The following is a 19,921-nucleotide window of genomic DNA, read 5'->3' as shown; positions in this document are numbered from 1 at the left end:
CTTTGAGGTAGAAGGATTTTCCAGTACCTTAATTTTTGAAAATTATCATTTTTGACAAATTTTATTTCGGTATTAGAAATGGTGACTAGGTTAATATTTTCTAGTTTCTGACAACTCATATCTAAGTAATTACTTAGGTATGAATTGTTTATTTGAAGATTTTTTAAGTGTTCTCTTAATGTCTAGGGTTCCTTTTCTCTCCCTAGATTCTTCTCTCTCTTGAACATGATAATTAACATGCCTCAGCATATGTGGTCTGGACCATTACGCATCACTGTCTCATTTGACTTTCATTTTCATCTTGGAAAATAGGGTTTTCTAAATTTCCACTCTGATTTCTGAATTTTGAATTTTAATTAGAAGTTTACTCTAATGATGAGAGTGTAAAGAAAGATTGTTAATCACTCTTAATTAAATATTATAAGCAGCAATATTAAGTATAGCAATTATTAAGAAGAGTAAAGATATAGTATAGGGAGTACCTAGTGATCTGATGATACCAACCTATTGCAGTGACAGAAGCCTCGGTTTAAGTCGACTTTTTACTCTAATGACCAATATTGAAAGAAATAATTAATGGCACCGACAGAAATGTTAATGAAAATGAGAATGACCCTTGATTTTGTTTTTGTGCAGGAAATCTCATGAATAAATGTAGAGACATGAGAAGCCTCCGGTTTATGTTGACAAGAGGCTCAATAATTATAGTAAATGAGAAACAAAGAACAACTGTTAATTTTGACCATCTGTTCAATCTTTCTATACTCTCACAACTTTTGTTTTTGCTTTACTATTTGCTGTCATTTTCTGGGAACACATTATCTGACAGCTTAATAATTCCGAGACTCTGAAAATAATCTCGAAAGAGAGGAAAATGACAATAGTTTAACCAGAAAAAAATTGATTAAATATTAATCTTAAAAATCTCCTAGATATGATTGTAATTTGCATACATTTTTTTTTAATCTTTCTTTCGTGTGTAAATTGTTGATCATAATGCCTTTCTCATTACTGCAGCTTGAGGCAGACCATAGAACGATATATGCAAGCTAAAGGGACTTCTATATTGCAGCGTGACACCGGGATGGGAGAAGTATCATGCAATGTAAACAAAGTGAACTTTTTGTTATTGCTTATAATAATTAGATTCTTCTTAGCAATCAGGACCATCTTTTTCTCCGCATAATTATTTCTCTCGCATGATATCTTTTGATATTGTGAAATCGTGCAGGAGCAATTCAACGCAGAGATGGAAAGAATGAAAAGGAAAATTACTGACATTCAACTGAGTGTGCAAAGGTACCAAGGAAATACTGATATGAGTTCTTTACATTTGGAGGAATTGGTTGAACTTGAGCGCCAGCTTGAGATCTCTATTGCCAAGGTTCGAGCAAGAAAGGTGACACTTCTTTCCCCCTAATTCCACATTACTTCGACATTTTCACCGTCAAAGTTTCCCTTCATTTTGCTGCAGCTTAGATGAAAAGTCTGTCTACAAAGTAGTGTTTAAAGCAAATTAATTTACAAATAATTAGTATCCCTCATACTTGTTGCTGCGTTGTTTTGCTCAACTATTTTGTGCTGAATATTTGTTACGCCTACTTAAAAACAATTTGGTATCTGGATCATCTGTCTTTTCTTCACAAAATAACTTATATATATACTTGTTTTCAGTTTCAGCTTCTGGATGAGCAACTTGAAAATCTGAAGACGACAGTAAGTTGGGATCTACCTCTCTTTGTGTGTGCGCGCGTGTATGTGCGGTTTTATTGTTTAACTATTTCACTATGCTGCTATTTCAGGAAAATTTGCTGGAGAAGGAAAATCAAGATATTTACCATTGGGTAAATTTTAATGTTAAATTATTTCTAACATTTACTACTTGCATATACAGTACTATTCTATCTCAGATAATTTGTTTGATGTTTTGAATTGTTTCCCCATCATTCATAATTTAAATGCTCAATTGGATTTAAATTATAATCCCATTACATTGGGAAACTAGAAAGTTCGTCATAATTGGAATTTTTTGTTATCGAAAGTCGATTTCACTGATACTGCAACTTTTCTTGATTAGCTTATGAACAATCACATTCAGAGGCAAGCAGAAGCAATGGAGCATCAACATCAACAACAAGCAATGACAGAACTCAAATTACTGGAAGAGCAGCCTTTGTTGAATCAGCTTCAAGTTTTTGGACAAGATTTGCATCCGTCTGCAAGTGCTATGCCTTTTCTTCAACTTGGTACTGTACCTCTTGATACACATTCCTATCGCCTCCAGCCTACCCACCCTAACCTTCAAGAATCCGGGCTGCAATGCTTTCACTACGGTATGAAGAACCGTTTTCTGAACAATTCTTTAACTTTTCTCGGCTTTGAACTTTCAGAGTATGTATCGTGCATTGTATTGTATCGTATAATTGTTAAGGTTTTAACCTTTTTAATAGTATCAATTACTTTACTCCAGTATACCAAACAAGTCACTAGTGCGTGTGTTTATGTTACCACCAATTAGCATAAAACCGAGTTGGATCACGTGTGACCAGAGTTTTAAAGGTATTTTGAGCCATTAGGTTTCCAATAGTTGAACATACACTCGTACTAAAATACATTTTTCAATTTGAATATGCAGTGTGATTGTAGGCATTTGGATGAGAGGGACAGTTGCTGGTTGATCAAGACAAGAAATAATCCTGACACTCTTCTTTTCTTTCGTTTTTGAACAACTTCTGTTCTTAAACTTATATAAAAATTTTACATTAATCCTTTGTGCATGACATTGGAATGCGTTAGATAAATTTGTTTGCTGATTTCATTTTTTAGAGTAATATGATGTTTTTCTTGATTTGGATGTTGTATTGGGGAGCAGTCGAAGGGGATTTACCATGAAGTTTCCCCACAAAACTATTATTTAATCCTAAATCATTGGCTGTTGAGGCTAGAATTACTGTGGTTACTAGCACGAGGCTTGTTTTCAACGGGGTACAGGTTACCATTCTATTTACCAACTTGGAGGAGCCCAATACTTTTATTCTTCATCACTATATCTCCATGTCAAAGTTAGATAATTTGCATGCTTTCCACCTTTCTTAAATGTGTTTTTTTGTTTAATTTCCATCTTAATAATACCTGATTTCTCCATCACAAGGCACAACTAAGCCACTATTCTATACCATCGAAAGTTGAATGGAAAAAAAATTGTAATGACATCCCGTAGAATCTACATAAATCTCTAATTTGAACGGATCAGACTTCTCAATACTCCAGCAACTCGGCCTGAGGAAGGGTTTATTGGCGTCGGAGTTGTTATTAAAGACCGTATTTCTCATTAGCTTTGCATTATGGTGTAGCCTTTGGAAAAGAGTGTGGATTATCTATTGTAGAGGTGGAATATAATGCACGTCGCATGATCCAAAATCATTGTTGATCAATTTAACTATTGGTACGTGTTGCTTTGTTCTCTTATTGAAATATATGTGGTCATGAGCTTGTCTTCTTTGCTACTACTACCCCTACATCTCAACAGTTGCGTCGATAATATTCTGTTATTTATTTCATCAGAAATTGTGGGCGACATTGTTTAATTTATCTATCTATGGCCGGGGACGATTTGCCCTCACTCGTGTTTTCTTAAAGAAAAAATATTATGGAGCTATTTTTTGTCAATTCCTTCATTTTAGAAGTTGGTTAATAAGCCAACTATTATAACTTCTCAGTTATAGTCCTCTAGCCCATCAAACAGTTGCGAGTTGTCTTCAGTTTAACATGGAGTTTTGAAAAATTTTGCATATTTAGATTTTATTTTGGAAAAATACAGCTCAAAAAATTGAATTATATTAAAGGAAAATCAATGGACATAATCTCAAAATTCTATTTTTATTTTTCTCTCCATTATCATCCCCAAAATTTTCCGTCCTTTGAATTTCTTAAGTTGGCTGCATATTAATGACAAAGCCACAAATGCTACCCTTTTTTTAATAATAATCTTACTACATGTACATCAAATTTAATCTAATGGATCACATAATAACACATGCTGCTCTATCATTTATCAGTTGAAAATACAATCAAATTTTTTATCCAATTTTTTTCCCTCTATGTCATTTTATATCATTCTTTATGTATCATTTTTATGTACAATTAGCATAATTCTTTTAATAAAGGTCACCAATTTGTTTTTCCTTTACTGGTTGGTTAAATGTCAACTAATATGTAGTATTAAATAGCCACAAAGAATGCACCCTTTATATATTTTTCCACAAAGTTAAATTTGACATTTTCTGTCAAAGATCCGTGTATTTAATGTCAAAATATGAGATGTATATTTACTTTCATTAGACATTTCATTTGTATAGGAAATTGCACTTAATCAGGCTACTGCACATAATCAGGTTGCTTATTGCAAATAATCAGGCTGCATATCTTTCTTTCCATAGAGTCTGCCATTATGCTTGTATAAATAGGTGGCTGTACATCACAGAATTAATACAGAAAATCCAATTCTTTATCACTTTACATGGTATCAGAGCCTTATGATTCTTTGTCTGCGCCATCTTCCTTTATTTATTTAATTTTTTTTGATCCACCATGTCTAACAATTCCAACAGCCCTCTAGTCAATAATCCTCATGAAGTTTCTGCTACCCTCCCTACCATAGCTCAACTCATTGGTGATGTATCTTCTCCATATTTCTTACACTCCTCAGATCACCCAGGCTACCTGCTTGTCTCCACCTTACTGACTGCTGAAAATTATCACACTTGGCATCGCTCCATGAAGAAAGCCCTCAATGGCAAAAATAAACTTGGCTTTGTGGACGGTTCACTCACCAAACCAACCAGCTCCCTTGTCGAATCTCAACTGTGGGATAGGTGCAATGACATGCCGTTCTCTTGGATCCTCAACAGCATTGACAAATCTCTCCACGGCAGCTAGGTTTATTATGACAGCCCCCGTGATATTTGGACAGATCTTGAAGGGCGTTTTTCTCAAAGTAACAATCCTCATCTATTTCGTCTCCGACGAGATCTCTCCACTCTCCAACAAGGTAGCTCCACCATTACTGAATACTATCACCGAATCAAGTATCTTTGGGATGAACTCGAAGCCTTATCTCCTCCTCCATCATGTTCATGTGGTGCACTAAAGGACCTTAAAGCCTCACAATCTGCTAAACGTGTTTTCCAGCTTATAACTGGTTTACATGACTCCTTTGCCGCTCTACGGACTCAAGTCTTAGCAATGGATCCACTTTCTTCTCTAGTGAAGGTTTACTCCATCTTTCACTAAGAAGAAACACAGCGCCTCCTTCACATCTCTCGGCCGCCTCCGAAAAGTGTAGCTCTTGCTACACGTCCCTCTTTTTTACAGCGGTGCAAACCTTCCAATCATGGGCGCGGTCGTCCCAAATGCACTCATTGTGGTGAAGATGGCCATTGGAAGACAACTTGCTCCCGTATTATCGATTACCCCACCGGTTGGCGTCGCCCTCGTTAAACCAATGCTAACTAGTCCGCTCAGGCCAGTGCTACTCCATCCTCCAATGATATTTTGGCTCTTGTCTCAATCCAGAACAGAGGCAACAGTTTCAGCCAACAGTACCATCTACTGCAAATTTTATTGGTAATTCCATTGCTCTCTCCACTCACCTGAATTCTATTACTCGTCCTTGGATCATTGACACAGGTGCCTCCGACCATATGTGTTCCTCACTCGATGCCTTCACCACAATTCATCCTATCACTCATCCACGCTCAGTCACTCTCCCCAATGGTGACTTAGTAGTTGTCACCCGTGTTGGTTCAGTTTCTTTATCTTCACATATCACTCTCCATCATGTTCTTTATCTTCCTAACTTTCGTTACAATCTTTTATCTATTTCACAACTTACTCAATCGTCACAATGCCCTGCCCTTTTTTTCCCTTCCTTTTGTGTTTTTCAGGACATCAAGACGAAGAAGCCGATTGGAGTGGGTAAAGTCTGCCATGGTCTCTGTTTTTTTACTCCACCATCCAGTTTAGCTTCCGTGTCCACTTCATGTGACCACATATGGCACCAACATCTAGGTCATCCATCTCTTCACACTCCTAATAAGTCCTTAAATATTTTTCATTCCATACAATCTTGTGATGTTTGTACTCGAGACAAATTGTCGCGTTTAATATTTCACTCTCCTATCAACAAAAGTACTTTTACATGTAATCACATATTTTGTGATATATGGGGAGGTTATCCCACTGCTACTTTATCTGGTGCACATTATTTCTTAACAATCGTCGATGACTATTCCCACTGCACTTGGACATATTTAATGAAATTAAAATCAGATACCTACACATGCTTCCGCCATTTTTTTGCTTATGTCCAAACTCAATTCAATTGTATGATCAAACATGTGCGCATTGATAACAACCAAGAATTTTTAGCCCATAATCTTCAAAAAATTTTCAACAATAATGGCATTCTCCATGAATGTACTTGTGTTGAAACACCTCAACAAAATGGTGTTGCCGAACGCAAGCACCGTCATTTACTCAACGTTGCCCGTTGACTTCGCTTTCAAGCCCACCTTCCCTTCAAATTTTGGGGCAATTGCATCCTCACTGCTACCTACTTAATCAATAGAACGCCTTTCGCTGTCTTAATGCACAAACACCCTATGAATTACTCCATCACATGACTCCTTCCTATGATCATTTACGTGTCCTAGGTTGTCTGTGCTATGCATCTACCCTACGTCGTAATCGCGACAAATTCTCCCCTTGTGCCCGTCGATGTGTCTTTATTGACTATCCCTTAAATCATCATGGTTATCTTCTCTATGACTTAGACACTGCCACTACATTTATCTCCATGATGTCCAATTTCACGAACACATATTTCATTTATCCTTCCCTACTTCAACACCCTCATCCACCATTGTCATACCCACTAATATTCTTGACATTCGTCACACACTATCAGCCAAACCTCCCTCCCATACCACCACCGAACCTGCTGCCCCGCTAGCCTCTCCCCCCTGAGATCCATCACCACCACCTCGTCCCACTCGAACTCGACACCCTCCCCCTCACCTCCATGATTACATATGTCCTACCCTTCCACATATAAATGGCGTGACTTCATCTCCGCTGCGACCTTCTTCAGGTTTGTCCTACTCCCTCCATTCCTTTTTTAGCTATGAGCGATTTTCTCATAAACACCGCTTTTTCCTCTCCCATATCACTAACATTGCAGATCTCATCTCATACACTGAAGCCTCACGTCATGCCCATTGGCGACAAGCAATGAACTCCAAAATCATAGCTTTAGAATCTAATGGCACTAGGTCCCTCACTGCCCTTCCCCCTGGCAAACACCCTATTGGGTGCAAATGGGTTTACAAAACAAAATTGAAAGCGAATGGTACTATTGAAAGTTACAAAGCTCGCCTTGTGGCTAAGGGTTACACTCAAATTGAGGGATTGGACTATCATGACACATTTGCTCCTGTCGCCAAACTTGTTACAGTTCACTGTCTTTTGTCCATCACCGTGGCTAAAAATTGGTTCCTATACCAACTTGATGTGCACAATGCTTTTCTTCATGGGGATCTCGACGAAGAAGTCTACATGAAACCCCCTCCTAGATATTGTAAAAAGGGAAAAACTCGTGTCTGTCGACTACACAAATCCATCTATGGCTTAAACAAGCCTCCCACAATTGGTTTTATAAACTCTCTTTAGTTTTGCAAACTGCTGGTTTCAATCCATCCACGGCAGACCACTCATTATTCACTCTTTCACATGGTTCATCCTTTGCCATGCTCCTTGTCTATTTAGATGATATTCTTTTAGCCAATGATGATAATAACTTACTCCTTGATGTCAAGACTTTTCTTGCTAGCAAAGTCAAACTCAAAGATCTTAGTCCACTCAAGTATTTTTTGGGAATCGAAGTTGCTCGCTCACCTCGTGGCATTTTTATTAATCAACGCAAGTACACCCTAGACATTTTATCTGATAGTGGTTATCTCGGCTCCAAGCCCCTTACCTCACCCATGGAACAGAATCATAAACTTCAAGTTGATGTAGGCGACATTCTAACTGATGCTAGCCTCTATCACCGATTGATCGGATGTTTACTTTATCTCACAGTCACAAAACCTGACATCACATATGCCATCAACATTTTGAGTCAATTTATGCACTGCCCACGATAGCCCCATCTTGATGCTGCCATTCGAGTTCTTCGCTTCCTCAAAAACAATCCAGGACAAGGACTCCTATTCCCAGCTACTAATATTTAAGTCGGTCGGCATTCAGAAAATCACAGCCTTTTTATATTTTTTTGCTTTCTGTCTGAGATGTGGTAAGCACATTAATTTGCAAGTCCTTTAGTTTTCTAATTGTTATAGTTTTGGTCTAATTATGTTCAGATTATTTATTAGTTATGTTGTGCCAATTTAATTACACTTCCTTGTAAGAATATCAGAATGCTTATTTGCCTTAAATTTGTATTTGTTTTCAGGATCAGCTCCTGCATGAGCAAGGGGAAAATCTGAAGAAGAAGATCATTTCTGATATACAACTTTCTCTGTTTATCTGTGTTGGGTTTACTGTTTAACTAATTTTCTATGCTGATCATATTTTAGGCCAGTTTTTTGGAGAAAGTAAACGAAGAAATATACCATTGGTAAGTATTAGCATTAAATTGTTTTCACATTAATTTGTTTCACTCGCTACTAAAATATGCGACATGGGCTATGGGATTTTCCATCCCTGATGCTTTAACTTTCGTTTGTAACATATAACAATGATTATCAATGTCGGTTAATAACAATGGTGAAAGCCCGTGGCTCACCGATGAACTAATTAAAGCACCAATAGTTATCGACGTATTAACAACAAATATGTTCACATGTAATTACAGATGCATTTACTATTTCGTCAGCGAATTACAGATACATATTTCAAATAGCTACATTCGTTGGTAATTAACAAAAATTAAGTAGTCATTGATTTACCAACAGATTAAATTCATTGTGTTAGGTTTTGATACCCAATAATCCGGGCGATTATTTAAAATAGTTGTCGGATTATTTATCGACACTATGGACTTGGCTCGACTCGAAAACGAACTACACTTTTGGTTGGCTCGGATTGGGGTTGGATGGTTCTTTGGTTAGTTTTACCATTTAGTGATTAATATGAAGTTGGATATTAGCCCATTAGTTTGGTTAATTGGTAGCCCACTTAGTGAACCTTTGGCCCAATTGGAGTGACCTAAACTAACCATATATAAGCCACCTTCTTGCAGCAGTTTTTATGGTGGTGGGCGTGTGTGTGTGTTGAGAGGGGGAAGAGCCAAGAGAGAGAGCTGGTAGGAGGTTGTTGGAGTAACTCCACCATTGTTGCTTCTTCTTTTTCCCATTACCACTGTTCACAAAATTGTTTATTCCGATTTTAAATCCACCGCAAGTGTACGGTTCGTTAAAAAGTAGTAAAATGGACTATAAGTCCAAATATCAATCCCACGAGGATTGAATTAGTTCGAATTAATCTAATATGACTTTAACCGAAACACGACAACCAAATTGCGATTTTGTACTTTAACTAACAAAATGTAATCGTTGATAAAATTATGGATGATGGATTATACTAAATTCAAAGTAACTTGGATGCAATTTAACTAAAATTTTATAAAATTAATGGATGTTCTAACACACTAGGATCACGAATTCCCAAACAATACCCGTTCAATTGTCAATTATGCAAATTTGTACACACAATTTCACAAAAGATGAATCGATATTCCTATTTTAATTTAGCAATCTCTCTCGAGTAATGCCAAACCTATCCCAATATATGATTCGACTATATTTCTATGACGAATACTAATATACCGACATGCATTATAAATTCACGAATATCCAATAATTCACACAAGGCATAGAGGTATATTTCTATCCTCTATCGGACCCTATGATGATTTATACTATGTCGAGCCTATTTCCCTTCTTTCGAATGCATAAAATAGGTCACCACAATCATTTAATTAAGTGCACAATAATTATATGAAAATAAAAACGAAATCAATCAATCAATTCCGGAATTTGTGTTCACATACGTCAAAAATCCAAAACAACAATTAAACGCAGTATTACAAGGTTCATCGATCTCCTAGTAGTGATAAATCTAGCCTAACATTTTAAAAAGAACAATACTTAAAAATATTTGAAGAAACGACATCACTCGAATCAATCTTCAATCCGATCTTCACTTGGCGCGATGTTCTCTCCCTCGTTTCTCCTTCAAAATCTCCCAAAAATATGTAAAAATGACGTCCCCTTCGTTCTGGTCGAGTTTTTGTATTTATAGGACCCTAAAACTGTTGTTTCCATACGAGTCTCAAAAGAAAAAGGAAACTAAATTTTTCATCAATTTTTGCTCTATGCGACCGCATAGAGCAATTCTATGCGGTCGCATAGAAGAAACTTTTCAAACCTCTTTAGTTTCGGTATGGTACTATGCAACCACATAGAGGATAATACTATGTGGTCGCATAGTACTATCAACTATGGTAGAAATTGCGTTTTGGTCTTCCCACTTGCATCATTCACTTCTTAACATCTTCTCTTCATTCTTTTTATTTCATCACCCCACGATATCGTCAATTGGTAATTGGCCTAATCGATTTCTCGATTTGTTCATCGGATCAACTTTTGGATATTTGCACTTTTGGTCCTTGAACTTTCACTTTACGTCACTTTAGTCCTTTTTTGCGTCTTTTCTCCTGAATTTCACCATGTTCATCGTTGTTTCCTACAATTCACAAATGTACAAGATTAAGTCACAATTCAATTATTTTGCTCGTTTTTATGTCATGTTTGTGACCTAAATAAGTGTGCAAAAACACACTTATCAAACCCCCAAACTTGAACTATTGTTTGTCCTCAAATAGGATAGTGACTTAATTCTGAACAAACATGGCTTAATACCCTGTTGTGGCTCAGGATTGGACTGAGTATTTAAAAGTTTATCTGTGCAAACATGACATCAACCTTTACATGTTTAATGCAAATTGACGTGCGTGTGTGAATTCATGCGAACATATCAGATTTATGATGAATCTGAGTCCCGATCCCAAGTGGTCAAATATATCTTTACTTTCTCGAGAGATACACAACCCCCAAACTTATTCTTTTCACTTAATTATCCCAGGGTTGTGCTTTAAGATTAGGAATTTATATAGTTGTAGTCCTCATCCTCTCGTAATTCGGATTTAGCATCACTATCACAAGTTTACATTTCAAAAAGTGAAGGCTCTCCTAGAATTGATTGCTTTGACACTCAAGATCAAACTAGATTACTTGTCTCGCCTCAGAGGTACAGTCTCTTCAACCAAATGTCTAAGGGCTTTTCATAATATTTTGTCTCTCTTTTGTTTTTTCTCACCTTTATTTAATTTCTGATTGATTTTCATCTTCTCATTTGTTTTCTATATAACCCATGTAACGAGCTTTAGGCCGGTGACTTCCAAACCAGTTGGCTGTAGGGCACCAGATTTTAAACCCTTGCAGGCTTATTCACTCAAGTTATAAAGGTTCGATAAGATGACTTTTTATTAACTCATTTCCCTCTTGCTTTCTATATGACCCATGTAAGGAGCTTTGGGCCGGTGACTCCAAACCAGTTAGCTTTAGGGCACCAGATTTTGAAATATCCTTACAGGCTTACTTGCTCGAATCATAAAGGCATGAAAAAAAGTGTTTTATTCTCACATATAAAAATTGTGCCCTTTGTCATTTTTCTAGACATTTAGTTTCTAAAACCAACCCCCAATTTAAGACTTTCACCTAATCTTCACCTCACTAGTTTAGGCAATCCACACAATAAAATTTCATACACGGGGCCCCCGCTCATCTCAATGCTCCCCTATAATAGCTCAACCATCACCAAATTGTCTTAAGGTAGTTAATGGGTTAATTCAATAGAGGGTTATCATTCTTTTACTACTTTATGCTCAAAATTCAGTCATTCACCTAACATGTCAAGCATGAATAGCGTGTATAGATAATGTCAAGTGTTGCATCAACAAGTATCAGTTAGTCTAATTAACACCAGATCCAAAGTTTTACAGTTTAAACTAGTCCAATAATAACATCATAGCGAACAAGGTTATTAAGCACACACAAGCATGCATGAAGAGAATTAAAACCAACTGAATAAAATGCAAAGAATTTTTTTTTGACACTCATCATGCATACATTATGCAGTAATGAAAAACAGAGAATAATGAACACAGATAAAGATTTAAAATTATGTCACCCTCTCCAAACTTAGTTAATACATTGTCCTCAATGTAAGATTAACAAAAGATTAACGACATAATTTTAAGGACAAAATGAAGAAGAAAAGTCAAAATGGGATAAACAATACTCCCCTGATCAAAACGATGACTGGGATGGAAAGCTGGGCCTGGCATCATCATCGCCAGGAGGGGAGGGAAGGCGAGACAAGATCTCTCTCAACATGGCAGACTGCTGGGTCTGCTCCATCTGCATGGCCTGAACCTTCGTCTCCAAACCCCCTAGACGGTCCCAAGACTCGTTCACCCGCCACTGTATACCATCCATCCGGCCAACGTACATGCCCAGACGCCCGTCAAAGGTACTCATCTGTCGGTGTGCTTCGATGGATTCACTACTGGCAGTGGACGCAAAGTTTCGTGCAGATGCCATATCTGTCTGCACCTGCTGGATGGTGGTAGTCAGTGCCCCAAAGGATTGCTGAAGCTGCTGCATGTCTCGACCGTGTCCAGTCATAGTAGCAATCATCTGCCGCAATAACTGGGTGTCCACGTCAGCTGGTGGTGGTGGAGCCTGTGGCACGTCAAAGTTCGCATCTGCTTGTCCCTCTGCAGCCTGTTGCTGTCGCCGACACTCGTTTTTCAATTTCTGTTGATGTTTAATCCTGGCACGGTCCTGGGTCTCGAGTGTGAGGCGTTTGATAAAATGACTTGGTTTCTCCGGTGCCTTCCCTGGCTGAACTTGTATGCCAGCAGCTCTACAAATTCCACTTATCAGGCTAGAAAAAATCAGTGATGTGTACCTGTCACCCCATGCACCTATAACGTGTATCTGATCGTAAATGTAAGTGGCCAAGTCAATCTTGTTCCCCCGAACTAAGTGGTAAATGAAACCTGCCTTCTGATCTGTGAATGTCGTCCTATGGGAGATTGGCTCGATGTTGTGGCAGATGAACAACCATAGGATGGCTATAGACGGAGTGAGGTCAATCTGATACCAATCAGCAATAGGGAGTGGCCAAGCATTTTCCCGTCCCAATAAAACTTCAGCAACTTCAACCCAGTTGAAATCATGCGGGGACCGGGACTACATTTATCCAAGTGAGCTGATAGTAGTCATGTATTACCTCAGGTGAAAACATGATCCATTTGCCCCGAGCCCAAGTCTGATACAGATGGTCGGATCCCGGTGTGTCTATTTCAGCATTGAAATTCGCATAGAACTCCCGCACCAAATTTTCATAGACGGAGTGTGGTCTTTCAATCACCTTCTCCCACCCGCAGTTGTGGACTAGATAAACCAATTTAAAACCCCGAAAATCCTCCAACTTAACTGGTCTTTCAGGGATGAGCGCCCATTCCCGGACAACATTAGCATAGCGGGCTGCTTGGTCGGAAGAAAGAAAGAGCCGGACACCCCCTTCGGGTTCCCTAGTCCGGGCTGTGCCAGATGTGAAACCAACTTTCTCCTTTCCCTTTGATGTACGCTTTGGGGGCATCCTGCAAAGGCAAAGAAATACTAGTCAGTAAACTGCAGTATTAAAAAAAATGATAGGGGGAAAGAGGTAAGCGAGACAAATAGTTCACAAATTTTCCAAACTTGCTTCAACATGCATATAGAACACCATGGTGTGCACTTATCAGAATATGACAAAGAGGGAAGTGTAAAAAGAATGCTGAGGTGAAAAATTGGAAAGTGAGGCCACCACATGAAAAAAAAAATCATATCCATGACCGAGTGCGTATGTTCGGCCCCGGACATCGTTGAAAAATATCGATATTCCCCCGGATAAGCTCCAGGCATATGAGAGTATTCAATGAGATCTACCACATATTCATATTTCAAAGCAAATGGACTTCGTTTGGTGTGCCAATTAATGGTGGAAAGTAGGGGACGTAGGGTGCCGTGACATGCCGTGATCTAGCCATGTGCTTATGCGTTGCAAGATGGAAGTGTTGTGATACATGGTCTCTCAGGTGGTTGTGAATGTGATAATATGTAAATGTCAAGAAAACATTCACAAGAATATTTAAGGAAAGCAAAATGACAAGTTACACACACACGGAGGTCCAAACGACCAAAGTAAACGAGTACCTTGATGATTAAGTGTGCATGTTCGCCCCCGAACATCATCGAAAAAAACTTGAAGTTGTCCCGACCTCCGGGCATATGAAAGTACGTAGTGTGGAGTGACACATATTCAATTTTCAAGCTCATTGGACGTCGTACGGGTACGTAACGCAAGGGACGAAGTGGGTGCGATGAGGTGACGTGAACCTAACACATGTGCCTTAATGTGTGAGGTTGGGAGGTGCGTGTTTCGAGCTTAATTTCGATGACATGTAGGCATCACGTATATGAGAATGCGTATATTCAAAATGTCTAATACGGAAACGGGCAAAATGTAATAAAAATTTCACGTGGGCAATTCATCGAACATGTAGCATGCAAGCTTTGTAAACCCTATAGAATACATATTTGATAATGTCCCTCCTATTCACAACACAATCTAAACACCAAAATGTACAAAACCATCGACTACTTATTGCCCAAACTCCACAACAAGCTTGAAATATGCATAGTTCATTACGAAACAAATTTAAAGAAAATCATAGAGAGGAAGGAAGGAGAGATTACCTTGAAGTCTCAATGGAAGTGTGGAGTAATGAAGTAGCACGCCAATGGGGGGGAGAATGACCGTGTAATGTGCGTGAGAGGCATGTGTGAAGGTTGTTGTGCGATGTCTAAGGGAATAGGGAAAAAATGTGGGGGAAAAATGGTCCGGTCATGGTTTTAACCCATGACCGAACTCTACTACGCAGCCGCATAGTACAATACTATGCGGTCGCATAGTAATAGATTTTTCCCCCTTTTAACTTTCGATAAGTGTCTATGCGGTCACATAGACAATTTTTTTTTAATAAATAAAAACGTTCTTTTATGTAGAAATGCATGAACTCTACTCCCTAAACTCCCAAAATCATTCCAAACTCACCGATGACCTAGAAAAAATGCAAATGCAGAAATGAAATAATTCTAAAAATAATGTGAAAAATAAGCTAATAAAAGGATACAGTGGGTTGCCTCCCACCCAGCGCTAGATTATAGTCAATAGCTCGACTTTACCGTGTTGCTTCATTCTGGTGGTCTAAGATGAACGGTAGACTTTTCATTTGAAAAATCGTCGCCCCAATAGTGCTTCAGACGCTGTCTATTGACCTTGAATGTTCCCTTGCTGTCGTGAGTGATTTCAACTGCCCCATGTGGAAAAACTTGTGTAATAGTATACGGACCAGACTACAGTTTTCCAGGAAATAGCTTAAGCCTAGAGTTGTAGAGTAGCACTTTCTTCCCCTCCATAAATTCACGCCTCTGAATGTCCATGTCATGCCATTTCTTGGTGCCCTCTTTGTAGATTCTTGAATTCTCGTAGGCTTCCATTCTGAGCTCATCCAACTCATTAAGTTGTAGGAGACGTTTTTCACCCGCAGCCTTCAAATCCAAATTCAATTTCTTCATTGCCTAGTAAGCGTGATGTTCTATCTCGAGGTAAGTGGCATGCTTTCCCGAAAACCAGTCGATATGGTGACATTCCTATAGGGGTCTTGAATGCAATCCTATATGCCCACAAGGCGTCGTCCAATTTCTTAGACCAATCCTTTCGTGACGAGCTTACTGTGACTTCGAGTATTCGCTTCAATTGTCTATTGGACACTTCGACCTGTCCGCTGGTTTGGGGATGATATGCAGTGGCTATATGATGTTTAACGCCATATTTAGCCAACAATTGTTCGAACTGACGATTGCAGAAATGTTTGCCCCTGTCACTGATTATAGCCCTCGATTTTCCAAAACGGGTAAAAATATGTTTTTTTAGAAACTCAATCGCCACCTTCCCATCATTGGTAGGCAGTGCAACGGCCTCTACCCACTTTGATACGTAATCCATAGTCACTAATATATACTGATTAGAGAAGGATGGGGGAAATGGCTCCATGAAGTCGATCCCCCAGACGTCGAATAGTTCCACCTCCAGGATACTATTCAAAGACATTTCATTTCTCCTGGATATATTTTCAATGCGTTGATATCGGTCACACCTTTTCACGAATTCAAAAGCATCTTTAAATAGTGTAGGCCAATAAAAACCTGATTGAAGGATTTTCGCTGCTATTTTTAAAGCACCAAAATGCCCTGCATATGTAGATAAATGACAATGTTCTAATATCAAAGGCACTTCTTCCTCAGGTACGTAGTGATGAACAATTTGATCAGCCCCTCGCCTGTATAGAATGGGATCCTCCCACAAATAATATTTCAATTCAGAGAAAAATTTCTTCTTCTGGTGATTGGAGTAATCAGGCGGCATGATAGACCTGGCTAAGTAGTTAACGATGTCTGCATACCGGGGTACATCCCCAAACCAAAAATCTGTTCATCTGGGAAGACTTCGTTGATTTCCATTCCACTGTTTCTGTCTGTTCTGTGGCCTCGAGTCGAGATAAGTGGTCTGCCACTACATTTTCACTACCTTTCTTATCCATGATTTCCAAGTCAAACTCTTGAAGCAACAGTATCCAACGAATGAGACAGGGCCTTGCATCCTTCTTTTCCATTAAATACTTGATAGCAGCGTGATCTGTGTAAACAATGACCTTTGATCCCACGAGATATGACCGAAATTTGTCAAAGGCGTAGACTACGGCAAGGAGCTCTTTTTCTGTAGTGGTATAATTGAGTTGAGCGTCGTTCAAGGTCTTACTTTCATAGTAAATCACGTAAAATATCTTATTTCTTTGTTGTCCCAAGATAGCCCCAACAGCGTAATCACTGGCATCACACATTAATTCAAATGGCAGATTTCAATCTGGTGTAATGATCACGGGTGCTGAAATCAACTTCTCCTTCAAGGTGTTAAAAGCGAGCAGACACTCATCTGTGAACTCAAATGTGGATTCCTTCATCAACTAACAGCACAACGGTTTAGTAATCTTTGAGAAATCTTTGATGAACCTTCTGTAGAAACCGGCATGCCCGAGGAAACTATGAACACCTTGCACGGATGTAGGTGGCGATAATTTATCGATCACCTGAATCTTTGCTCTGTCCACTTCAGTACTCTTTGCTGAGATTCTGTGTCTTAGCACGATGTCTTCCTGTACCATAAAGTGACATTTCTCCCAATTCAATACCAAGTTAGTCTCCGTACATCGCTATAGCACAAGACTTAAATGCTCCAAGCACTCATCAAATGAAGACCCGAATACTGAGAAATCGTCCATGAAGACCTCGATGAATTTCTCAATCATATCTGCCATTATGCAGCACTAAAAAGTTGCAGGAGCATTGCATAAACCAAACGGCATCCTACGGTATGCAAAGGTACCGTAGGGGCAAGTGAAAGTTGTCTTCTCCTGATCGTCAGGTGCTACTGGAATCTAATTATACCGGGAATATCCATCCAGAAAATAATAATGTGAATGCCCTGCTAGTCTCTTCAGTATCTAATCAATGAACGGTAGTGGGAAGTGATCCTTTCGAGTAGCAACGTTTAGTTTGCGGTAATCGATGCACACTCTCCATCCAATCAAAGTCCGTGTAGGAATCAACTCATTTTTCTCGTCTTCTATCACTGTGATATCCCCTTTCTTGGGAACAACTTGTACTGCACTGATCCAAGCACTATCTGATATTGGATAGACGATGCCTACGTCAAGCAACTTCAATACCTCAGCCCTAACCACTTCCTTCATGTGTGGATTCAATCTCCGCTGACCATCAATGCTTGGTTTGAATTTTTCCTCCATGAGTATTTTGTGCATGCATAGCGACGGACTGATCCCCTTGATATTTGCAATCGACCATCCAATGACTGTTTTATTTTCCCTTAGCACCCGAAGTAGCTTCTCTTCCTCCACCTCACTGACAGGACTCAAAATAATAACCGGAAGTGTAGAAGATTCCCCCAGGTAAGCATATCTCGGGTGTGGTAGCAGTTGCTTGAGTTCCAATTTGGAAGGTTGCTGAATAGATGGCACTGACTGTGTAGTCCTGGTTCCCAGCTCTTCGAAGTAATGTCTGCGCATGTATGACGGATTAGTTTCCAAAAATCGTACACATGTTTCAATCTCACTTGAATCAGTTTGAGTGGATTGAGAATGTGCAATGCACGCCTCGTAAGCATCGGAAGGATGATGTAGCCGAAATGTATCTTGAATTATTCTGTCAATTACATTAATCTGGAAACGGCTGTTTGACTCAGTCGGGAATTTCATTGCCTTGAACACGTTGAATGAGATTTGCTCTTCGCCAAGCCTCAATATAAGCTGCCCTTTCTGAACATCAACAATCGCTCTTCCAGTAGCTAGGAAAGGTCGCCCCAATATAAGTGGAACATCCTTATCTTCCTCCATATCCAAGATAAGAAAATCGGCTAGAAATATGAACTTCTCCACTTTTACCAATACGTTTTCAATGATCCCTCTTGGATGTGTAAGGGATCGATCTGCTAACCGTAATGTAACCGTTGTGGCTTTAGCTTCTTCCAAGCTGAGTTTTCTGAAAACAGAAAGAGGCATTAAATTAATACTTGCACCTAAATCATACAATGCTTTATCAAAATGACAATTTCCAATAATGCAAGGTACATTAAAGCTCTCTGGATCCTTTAGTTTTGGAGGCAACTTTCTCTGGATTCTGGCACTGCACCCCTCAGTTAGCATCACTGTTTCGTGTTCTTCTATCTTTTGCTTGTTGGAGAGGATATCCTTCAGGAATTTTGCGTAACTTGGTATCTGAACAAGTGCTTCAACAAATGGTATGTTGATGTGTAGTTTCTTGAAGACTTCAAGAAATTTACTGTATTGCTGATCCAATTTGTGCTTTTTCAATCTTAGCGGAAACGGAATAAGAGGCTCATGAGAGTTGATAGGAATGGCATCCCATGATGTATTGGAATTCTCCTTGACCACATTCCTTGTTGCTTGTTCAGTTTGTTCCACAATTTCGTCATCCGAGGTTGGTGTTGATTCCTTGCTAGTTACTGATCTTTTGACATGTATCTCCGATAGTTGTACTCCACTTCTGGTTGTTATAGCCTTTGCGTGCTCCTTAGGGTTGATTTCAATGTTGCTAGACAGATTTCCTGGTGCTCTACCCATAATGGAGATTGCCATCTATCCCATTTGTGTCTCCAAATTTTTGATTGCTGCACTCTGGTCTTGAAGAGTTGCATCTGTCTTTCGTATAAACTGATTGTTGGCTTCCATAGATTGATTGGTTGTTACCATGAACTTTTCAAACATCTCTTCCAATGGTGGCTTTTTATCCTACTGCTGATATTGACCTTGTGGTCTGTTTTGATTCTGATTGCTCCACGAGAAGTTTGGGTGTTTTCTCCAGCCCTGATTGAAGGTTTCCGAATGTGGGTTGTTTTGTTGGCGTTGACCCCATTGCACAAAATCTACATGTTCGACCCCTTGTGTGAGAATTGGACAATTAACAGTATTATGGTCTGCTCCACATTCTTCACAACTCGGCTTCTTGACTTGTTTAGCAGTGGCGGACTGTGAAATGCTCTCAACCTTATGGAACAAAGAGTCTATCTTTGCAGATAGTGCGAAATAAAT

The 19,921-nt window shown here is 39.0% G+C and overlaps 2 protein-coding genes across 2 annotated transcripts; one reads left to right on the top strand and one right to left on the bottom strand.

Moving 5' to 3' along the window:
• Positions 1–1,016: 1,016 nt before the first annotated feature.
• On the top strand, positions 1,017–2,955 carry LOC111389649 (MADS-box protein defh21-like). Its single transcript, XM_023014591.1, has 6 exons — positions 1,017–1,105; positions 1,232–1,399; positions 1,675–1,716; positions 1,803–1,844; positions 2,078–2,333; positions 2,636–2,955. Exons 1-6 carry the CDS (start codon positions 1,043–1,045, stop codon positions 2,638–2,640), a joined length of 576 nt encoding a protein of 191 aa, XP_022870359.1. The 5' UTR covers positions 1,017–1,042; the 3' UTR covers positions 2,641–2,955.
• A 14,305-nt stretch (positions 2,956–17,260) lies between these two features.
• Positions 17,261–17,611, bottom strand: LOC111389657 (uncharacterized mitochondrial protein AtMg00860-like). Its single transcript, XM_023014596.1, has 2 exons — positions 17,516–17,611; positions 17,261–17,449 (listed from the first exon to the last, which is right to left on the bottom strand). Exons 1-2 carry the CDS (start codon positions 17,609–17,611, stop codon positions 17,261–17,263), a joined length of 285 nt encoding a protein of 94 aa, XP_022870364.1.
• Between the last annotated feature and the right edge of the window lie 2,310 nt (positions 17,612–19,921).

Source organism: Olea europaea, unplaced genomic scaffold, assembly GCF_002742605.1.
Source record: "Olea europaea var. sylvestris unplaced genomic scaffold, O_europaea_v1 scaffold604, whole genome shotgun sequence".
NCBI lineage: Eukaryota > Viridiplantae > Streptophyta > Magnoliopsida > Lamiales > Oleaceae > Olea > Olea europaea.
The sequence above is the reverse complement of the archived record's forward strand: the minus strand, read 5'-3'. Positions and strand labels throughout refer to the sequence as shown.

What these genes read in the sequence shown, in the direction of transcription:
- LOC111389649 (XM_023014591.1), top strand. Translation starts at nt 1,043, where the DNA reads ATGCAAGCTAAAGGGACTTCTATATTGCAGCGTGACACCGGGATGGGA. An exon ending in TTGAAAATCTGAAGACGACA is followed by an intron (nt 1,717 to 1,802) that starts GTAAGTTGGGAT and finishes CTGCTATTTCAG; the next exon opens with GAAAATTTGCTGGAGAAGGA. An exon ending in ATCAAGATATTTACCATTGG is followed by an intron (nt 1,845 to 2,077) that starts GTAAATTTTAAT and finishes TTTCTTGATTAG; the next exon opens with CTTATGAACAATCACATTCA.
- LOC111389657 (XM_023014596.1), bottom strand. Translation starts at nt 17,611, where the DNA reads ATGGCAGATATGATTGAGAAATTCATCGAGGTCTTCATGGACGATTTC. An exon ending in GCTTGGAGCATTTAAGTCTT is followed by an intron (nt 17,450 to 17,515) that starts GTGCTATAGCGA and finishes TTTATGGTACAG; the next exon opens with GAAGACATCGTGCTAAGACA.